At 43.3% G+C, this 9,661-nt stretch overlaps 1 protein-coding gene across 8 annotated transcripts in view; it reads right to left on the bottom strand.

The window, feature by feature from the left end:
- Positions 1–8,023: 8,023 nt before the first annotated feature.
- Positions 8,024–9,661, bottom strand: part of LOC137517089 (E3 ubiquitin-protein ligase TRIM32-like) — a 169,748-nt gene continuing 168,110 nt past the window's right edge. For all 8 annotated transcript variants that reach the window (XM_068234422.1, XM_068234414.1, XM_068234418.1 and 5 more), the window contains one exon: positions 8,024–8,590. In XM_068234422.1, the coding sequence (XP_068090523.1) occupies positions 8,586–8,590 (5 nt within the window). In that variant the 3' untranslated portion in view covers positions 8,024–8,585. The remainder of the gene's footprint in view (positions 8,591–9,661) is intronic.

Genomic DNA, 9,661 nt, shown 5'->3' with positions numbered 1-9,661 from the left:
CATACACGCACACGGCTAGCAACGTCACAAGCGGAGGTGGCGTAGAGGTAATGCAAAGATAGCAAAGAAAGAGGATGTACAGCATAATGCATAAAGCGTAATGTAGGGGCAGCAAAATGTGATCCTGCTTACTGTCCATGAGTGGGCGGGCTCAGGTGGCCACGATGCAAGAAGAGGAGCTGTGCGGCCCTGATACAATTAGCCACAATGCCTTCTGGAGGGCCATTCTCAGTGATGGGACCTCAGAACAGCGAGGGAAGCCTCAATAGGATCCTGAGGTTTACCTCTCTTTAGGTAAGTATCTCAATTTGTACCCAAGCTTCGGCTTTGGCTCGGGTACACTTTAAATGATACCGATGTTTGTTTTGCAATGTATTGTGATGTGCGGGGAAATAAAGTGGCTGTCTTCCTGTGTTTTGTAAACAGACTTATTTCACATGAAACCTCTAAATTACTGAGTTGCCTATTATCAGTAAAGCTTGTTTTTCCTGTACTCTTTTGTTGCTATTCCAAACAACTGTGAAGGTATGGAACATTTTCTTTGGCTTATGAAATCCTCACTTTGGGCTGGGGCACACCGAGCGGGTTTTCAGGCATTTTTGCAGCTGCTTGCAGCTGCGGATACGCTTGGTTAATGTATTTCAATGGGGTGGGTCACACCAGAGCGGGAGACGTTTTGCAGAAACGCATACTCCCGGGGTGAGGCATTTTTTGGATTGCGGAGGCATTTCTGCCTCCAATGTAAAGTATAGGAAAAACGCAAACCGCTCTGAAAAACGGCAGTTCAGAGCGGTTTTGCAGGCATTTTTGTTACAGAAGCTGTTCAGTAACAGCTTTACTGTAACAATATATGAAATCTACTACACCAAAAACTATTCCTAAAACCGCAAAATGCTAGCTGAAACGCTACAGAAAAATAAGAAAAAGCGTTTCAAAATCTGCTAGCATATTGCGGATCTGCTAGCCAGGGCCGGTTTAAGCAACAATGGGGCCCCAGGGCAAAATAAACCTGGGGGGCCCCCCAACATATACCCCGGAACAAAAATCGGCATTAAGAGACCTTTTTTGCAGCTGGTATAGTCAGGGTGTGAAGCCCCAATCGGTCGGAGCTCCACATTCTGGCTATTCCAGCCTGCATGGGGGACAAGGGGTTAAAAAGTTTCAGGAGGGGGGACCCCACAATTTTTTTTTTAAATTCCCACACTCTAAACATAAAAAAAAAAAAATTAGGAAAATAGGAAAACAGCCATATTGCGGCTGTATAGCGATCCCTGGCCAAAGCGCTGCTGCTGCGTATAGACCCCCTGGAAACCCCGTCAGGAAATTTATTGCGCTTTCGTTTGATGCATGTAAAATTACACTACCGTTAGGTTTGCTACTAAAAGTGACATTTACCGCATTTAAAAGTATACTTTTTTTCCTTTGAAACTTTAAAATCGATTTTATCAAAAACTATAAGGTCTTTTTGAAAAATTGTTTTTTCCTCTTATTCCTGATGATCTCCTTAACATACCCTGCAAATTTAGGGTTTCTAGCATTTAAGGTGGATTTGCTATTAACCATTAAAGTCGGCAGGTTTTTAAATGTGTTTTTTTTTCCTTTGAAACTTTAAAATCGATTTTCTCAAAAACTATAAGGCCGATTTTGAAAAAAATTTTTTCCTCTTGTAGCCACTGGGGGCCCCTACAAGCTCTGGGGCCCTGGGGCAGCTGCCTCCTTTGCCTTAATGGTAGCGCCGGCCCTGCTGCTAGCGGGTTTTGGTGTGCACCAGGCCATAATTGGAGGCATTGCAGGAGACTTGCTATTTGTAACTTATAACTGTGTTTTTAACCACTTGCCGACCGCACGCTTATACCGTGCATCGGCAAAGTGGCAGCTGCAGGACCAGCGACGCAGTTCTGCGTCGTCGGCTGCAGGCTAATTAATCAGGAAGCAGCCGCTCGCGCGAGCGGCTGCTTCCTATCAATTCACCCGCCGTGAATTGATAGGAAGCAGCCGCTCGCGCGAATAGCCTGCGGGCCGCCGATCGCGGCTCGCAGGCTAAATGTAAACACAAGCGGAAATAATCCGCTTTGTTTACATTGAACGGCGCTGCTGCGCAGCAGCGCCGTAAGGCAGATCGGCTATCCCCGGCCAATCAGCGGCCGGGGATCGCCGCCATGTGACAGGGGACAGCCTGTCACTGGCTGCACAGGACGGATAGCGTCCTGTGCAGCCCCGATCACCGGGGATGAGCAGGTAGGAGAGGGAGGGGGGAATTTCGCCGCGGAGGGGGGCTTTGAGGTGCCCCCCCCCCCCCCCCCGCAACAAGCCTGCCCACCAAAACGATCAGACCCCCCCTGCACACCATCCCCATAGGGGGGAAAAAAGGGGGGCGATCTGATCGCTCTGCATGAAACATGATCTGTGCTGGGGGCTGCAGAGCCCACCCAGCACAGATCACAAAAAATAACGCTGGTCCTTAAGGGGGGGTAAAGGGTGGGTCCTCAAGTGGTTAATGACAATGATATATAAGCAAGGTTGCAGCCAGCCGGGGAGCACTTGGAATGTCTGTTTGGGTTTGTTCACCTGTATTAATTTTCAGATATGAGTAAATCTGTCATTATTTATACAGCACTTCTAAAAAAATGTATTATTTGTATCATCTTATTGAACATTTCAATAGGTGTGAAATCCTGGATTTTTCTCATCTGGATCACCTGAAATAATACCGTCACATATGTAAAAGTGAAATCCGCTCTACCTCGGGCGTTAAGGCAGTGCTGGAACTAGGCGGCTTGACCCATATGTGCGACTGAAAAAAGGTGGTTCCGCACATGTCCATTGCCAAAATAAATCCCAACTTTATTGAAACAGGTAAAAGCTGTACAGCCTGGTAGCTGACATGTTTCGGACTCACAGGTCCTTAATCATAGCACCAATCAAATACTGTCACATAGGCCTAATTCATTTTTATCCATTTGTTTGGTGCTCTAGCCGTTATATACTTGAAAGTTGCACAACACCAGATGACCACACAATGCTAGATATTCGCTGCTGGATTGTTCTCATTCTAAATGGGTGCTATATAGTGAACTTACCTCCTATTAGAAGACTCAGGTAGTAAACAAAAAAAGAATACTTTTTATTTATCACTTTTAACAAAACTCCAGGATGCGACGCATTTCGCAGGACACAGCTCGCTTCATCAGGCAAAGAGGGAGTATCTTTTCGGGGAATCCAGTGTGCTGGGCGCCTTTGTCTGAACAATTAAGTTGCACAATTCACATTTTTGCAACCAGCCATGTAATGTAATAGGCAAAAGTGAAAAATAATCTATGTAGTAGTGTCTAAATCCTGATAATTAACACCAGCTGTCTGTGTGAATCCAATAATCCAAAGTGAGATGGCACACCATTGCATGTTCTCGTGTGCTGGACCAAGCAGAGTTAACAAAACAATCCAAAGGGTCCACAAACTGTAGGTATCCAAGCACTTATAGTATCATGACCTTTACATATTAATCTATCCAATCACCCTTTGTCCAATCACCCCTAGCCAAGTACATGCTAGAATGGTAGATATCTACCAGTGGGTTGCAAAAGTATTCGGCCCCCTTTGATGTTTTCCACATTTTGTCACATTACTGCCGCAAACATGCATCAATTTTATTGGAATTCCACGTGAAAGACCAATACAAAGTGGTGTACATGTGAGAAGTGGAACGAAAATCATACATGATTCCAAACATTTTTTACAAATAAATAACTGCAAAGTTGGGTGTGCGTAATTATTCGGCCCCCTGAGTCAATACTTTGTAGAACCACCTTTTGCTGCAATTACAGCTGCCAGTCTTTTAGGGTATGTCTCTACCAGCTTTGCACATCTAGAGACTGAAATCCTTGCCCATTCTTCTTTGCAAAACAGCTCCAGCTTAGTCAGATTAGATGGACAGCGTTTGTAAACAGCAGTTTTCAGATCTTGCCACAGATTCTCGATTGGATTTAGATCTGGACTTTGACTGGGCCATTCTAACACATAGATGTGTTTTGTTTTAAACCATTCCATTATTGCCCTGGCTTTATGTTTAGGGCCATTGTCCTGCTGGAAGGTGAACCTCCGCCCCAGTCTCAAGTCTTTTGCAGACTCCAAGAGGTTTTCTTCCAAGTTTGCCCTGTATTTGGCTCCATCCATCTTCCCATCAACTCTGACCAGCTTCCCTGTCCCTGCTGAAGAGATGCACCCCCCGAGAATGATGCTGCAACCACCATATTTGACAGTGAGGATGGTGTGTTCAGAGTGATGTGCAGTGTTAGTTTTCCGCCACACATAGCGTTTTGCATTTTGGCCAAAAAGTTCCATTTTGGTCTCATCTGACCAGAGCACCTTCTACCACATGGTTGCTGTGTCCCCCACATGGCTTGTGGCAAACTGCAAACAGGACTTCTTATGCTTTCTGTTAACAATGCCTTTCTTCTTGCCACTCTTCCATAAAGGCCAACTTTGTACAGTGCATGACTAATAGTTCTCCTATGGACAGAGTCTCCCACTGAGCTGTAGATCTCTGCAGCTTGTCCAGAGTCACCATGGGCCTCTTGACTGCATTTCTGAGAAGCACTTTCCTTGTTCGGCCTGTGAGTTTAGGTGGATGGCCTTGTCTTGGTAGGTGTACAGTTGTGCCATACTCCTTCCATTTCTGAATGATCGCTTGAACAGTGCTCCGTGGGATGTTCAAGGCTTTGGAAATCTTTTTGTAGCCTAAGCCTGCTTTAAATTTCTCAATAACTTGATCCCTGACCTGTCTTGTGTGTTATTTGGACTTCACTGTGTTGTTGCTCCCAATATTCTCTTAGACAACCTCTGAGGCCCTCACAGAGCAGCTGTATTTGTACTGACATTAGATTACACACAGTTGCACTCTATTTAGTCATTAGCACTCATCAGGCAATGTCTATAGGCAACTGACTGCACTCAGATCAAAGGGGGCCGAATAATTATGCACACACCACTTTGCAGTTATTTATTTGTAAAAAATGTTTGGAATCATGTATGATTTTCGTTCCACTTCTCATGTGTACACCACTTTGTGTTGGTCTTTCATGTGGAATTCCAATAAAATTGATTCATGTTTGTGGCAGTAATATGACAAAATGTGGAAAACTTCAAGGGGGCCGAATACTTTTGCAACCCACTGTAATTGCTATCTACAGGACCCTTTGGATTTTTCAACTTCCTGTAGTAAAATTATTTAAAATAAACACACAATGTACCTGCAAATGAATATTAGATACTTACCTCACTGAAGCTCACCATTTTCTCCTTATGATTCCTACCAGTTTTGACAAGATTTTGTCAGAACTGAAATATATCAATTGCTATCAATTATAACTGAAAGGACAACTTATAAGCAAAGTAATGTCCATGTTTCCTTATGGCGATATTACAGTTTAACTGTGTGCTGACCAGGAAGCTGTTATGGAGTATATGGGGTTTCTACTTTGGTGATTCTTGTAAGGGCCAAGAATACCTAGGTGATAAATAGGGAGATAGCGGGAGCCCAATGGTGCAGTATCGTTAGGTATAGGGAGGATAAACTTATATAAATATATACTCACAAAGGTGGGTTGCAGTTCCTGCAACCACTGTATAGGCCTGCAGGGAATTAACCATCCCTGCTCGGTACTCCAGGTCCTGCTGGATACTGGATGGTTGCTCTACTGTAGTACGATAGACTTTCCAGAAAAACTGCAAAGCTATTACCTCCAAAGGAGGTCTGACTGGTAATGGGTAGGATGGAGGTGCCCAATGTGTGTTCTGTCCTACCTATTACCTGTTATGGAGTAATGGCCATTTTCGAAATGGAGGACGGAGAATTATATTGATTACAGTGGACCAACAGGACATGGGAGAGTAGAAAGAGATTGATGAGTAGACTACATGGGATGTAAGTATGAAATGTGTATGTTAAAGGGAAGGTTCAAGCAAAAAAAAAAAATTAGATTCACTTACCTGGGGCTTCTACCAGCCCCATGTAGCCATCCTGTGCCCTTGTAGTCACTCACTGCTGCTCCAGTCCCCCGCTGGCAGCTTTCTGACCTCGGAGGTCAGGGCCACATTGCATACATTTTCACGCATTCCAGCTAGTGCAGGAACAAAAATTTACGCGTTTCACCACTAACGTATAAAAATGTATGTGTTAATGATCCTGCACTAGCGGGAATGTGTAAAAATGTACGCAATTTGGCCCTGACCTCCGAGGTCAGAAAGCTGCCAGCGGGGGACTGGAGCAGCAGTGAGTGACTACGAGGGCACAGGATGGCTGCATGGGGCTGGTAGAAGCCCCAGGTACGTGAATCTCATTTTTTTTTTTTGCTTGGACCTTCCCTTTAATTTTGACTTTAAATTTTCAGTTCAGGTTTGCTTTAAATTAAAAACCCAACATAGAATTACACATAACTGTTATTAATATTATTATTTAGTATTTATATAGCAATGACATCTTCCACAGCGCTGTACAGTGTATAGTCTTCGTACTAACTGTCCCACAGAGGGGCTCACAATCTAATCCCTACCATAGTCATATGTCCATCATCATAGTATAGGGCCATTTTTTTTTTTTTTGTGGGAAGCCAATTAACTTATTTTTATATTTTTGTAATGAGGGAGGAAACCACAGTGCCCAGGGGAAACCCATGTAGACACAGTGGGAACATACAAACTTCTTGCAGATAGGGCCCTGGCTGGGATTCAAACCAGGGACCCAGTGCTTCAAGCTGAGAGCACTATCCACTACACCAGCATGCATGGAATATGAAGTTACCTACTGGACCTGTGTTAGATATGGCTAACTGGTAAATTATATTGCTAATTGACTTTTGATTGGGGAGGACTGATTGTATGTGTCAGCAGTTGTATGTTTTATGTATGTATACTGCATTACATGGGAGTGTACGTGGGCAGCCAGCTCCATAGCAGTGTAGATATGATGTAAATATAGTCAGCACAAAGCTGTGATAAGTATGTGGGTAGGAGGAGAATAATTTATTCATAACTATGTTGGGTGAACTTGCTCTGCCAGCCTCTGATGATTCCAATCAGACAAAACGCTCAGGGTGGAGTTAAAGGTGGAAGTAGCATCTGATGTCCTCAAGGTTGGAGTTTAGCAGTGATAGAGGAAGGGGCAGATGTAGCTAGCAAGTTAGTGTAATGTCGGAAGTCATGGATCACAGTGCCAACTGGCCGCCTGCACTCCACTTGTGGTCCTATGTTCAACGGGGTATTAATAAAGTGTTATTTTATTCATGCTTGGTGGTGCAGCCAATATGTAGAGGACTTCGGCCTATGTATTCATAGTAGCATTGAGTCCTAAGGTTCCTCCAACCCTTGTTCAGTTGCTCTATTTTAGTACCAACAACCTTTTCTTCACATTTCACATATCAGTTAGTGCAGGTGTGCAGATGTGGAAAATCATTAACAAGACCTCTCACTTTGTGAAAACGATTCCTCATGTGGGAAGAGGAAATACCTTGGCCAATCTGTACAAAAACACCAGATTAAATTTCTTACGAAAAATACAGGTACAGTATGCTTTCAGTTGATTTTGGAAATTGATAGCTGCCTGCCAATTGAAATATCAAACAACAAAATTGTTGGTGCATCACTGATACACGTTCACATGAAATTTTGAGCATGAGCGGTATTGAATCTTAAGCCTAGGTACACCAACATTTTGAGCAGTGGTTCTGGCTATAGACATGGGGCTTGATTCACAAAGCGGTGCTAACCTACTTAGCACGTCTAAAGTCTTTAGACGTGCTAACCAGGGTGCTAAGTAGGTTAGCACCAGATTTCTCAATCAAATCGCGCGCTAACTTTGCGCGCGCAAAGTTTTACGCGCGCAAAGTTTTACGCGCGCTAAGTTCCATAGGCTTTAATGGGCACTTCGCACGGAGCGCCCTGTGCTCTGTGCAGTACGCGCGTAAAGTTTTATGCGCATAAAGTTTTGTGCGCGTAAAGTTTTATGCGCGAAAAGCTTGTTTAGACGTGCTAAGGGGGTTTTCACAGGCGTGCTAACAGTTAGCACCGCTTTGTGAATCAAGCCCATGGACTGCTATTGAGAAGGTGACAGAGAGGGGAAGAGGGAGAGACAGACAGAGGGACAAGGGTGAGGAGAAAAAAAATCACCAAGTTTGCCTTTTCAACATAATGTTTCTTTACAGTGTATGTAACAGCTGCTTATAAGTTCATATCACAGTATTATTCCCTGCTTATACTTGTATAACTTTACAGTATGGTGGTAACAGTCTGCCACAACCAGAAGGTCACTGTTTGTAATGTTGATCCCACAGGGTCCTTCTAAGTCATGTGTCACCACGACTGCCATCAGGGATGACTTTGGGTTAAACATGGTGATATTGTTTCGTCCTTTATCTGCCACAAAAAAGTTGCCATTTCCATCCACGCAGACTCCAGATGGGTTTATAAAATGTAAATTATTACCGTACTTTGGACCAATAGTCTTTTTAATAGCTCGATCATTGTCTATAACCTTCAGGCAACAGCCTGTGTGTTCTCCAAAAAGCTGCCCCTCTGTTACCAGCAAGTCTTCATCCTGCAAGACAAGAGTGATAAGCTATTAAGCTGTTTCACAGAAAAGCTGTACATCAGCTTATGACAGTTTGTAGGCGCACTATTTATTGGTTTGATACATGATCTGCCACTGTTTTTGTGCTGCTGATTGGACACACAATGATCTGAAGCTCATGTATTTGAGCTTCTTACAATTTTCCTGTGTACTGTTTTGGCTCCTCCCTCTTCATGTACAGCATGCTAAAGTGATGAGAAGCAGATATGTTGTTTGTGGGAATTGTTATAAAGATAACACCTGGCCCTAATAGCCTCTGCCTAAAGCTACCTACAGACATTGGAAAATTCTTTACTAACCTTCCTTAACATTCTGTTCCTGGTGCATCTCCATGATAGCATACTATTGGGCAGTTTTCCCCTCTGTATGGCCCACATAACCTCTCTAAATCTTTAAATATGACAAGATGGCCCCAGGTGGGTTTGTATGCTGTCATGGGAATGCACTATGAAAGTAAAATTGCAGAAGGTGGGTATACAATTTTCCAGTTCCCCTGGTGCCTCCATGACAGCATACTATTGGGACCTTAACTAGTAATAAAAGAGAGGGAGACAAGCTGAATACTATAACACACATGAACAATTTGCAGCAATACAGGCCATAACTAAAATAGATATATTAACAGCTGCGGAATCCCAAACTCCGCTGTGGATAGAGTCACCAGCTCTATTTTATGATGAAAAGTAAACATGTGACTAGTAGCCCAGTTTGCTGCCTTGCATATAATATCAATAGATGAATTTCTTTGTGGTGTATATGAGGTGGCCATTCCCTTAGTCAAATATGCCAATAAGATTGCTTAATGATCATTTGGCATGTTTGTTGCAGTCTTCTGCCGCCGTTCACATCAAATTGCTCAAACTCTTTTGGCTTTGACCGTGGAACGATCACTCATCAGTCATTTAACACAATTCAGTTTTTCAGTGTGTACATAGCATTACTATGGATTTTGCAAGTTTTTGCTGGAAAAAGTACTATCACTTAATTCTATTGACTTCCCAGCTAAGCATTTATTCTTTCTTCGTGATATATCTGAAG

This window comes from Hyperolius riggenbachi, chromosome 1, assembly GCF_040937935.1.
Source record: "Hyperolius riggenbachi isolate aHypRig1 chromosome 1, aHypRig1.pri, whole genome shotgun sequence".
Classification (NCBI taxonomy): domain Eukaryota; kingdom Metazoa; phylum Chordata; class Amphibia; order Anura; family Hyperoliidae; genus Hyperolius; species Hyperolius riggenbachi.
This window is presented reverse-complemented; position numbering and strand designations above follow the sequence as displayed.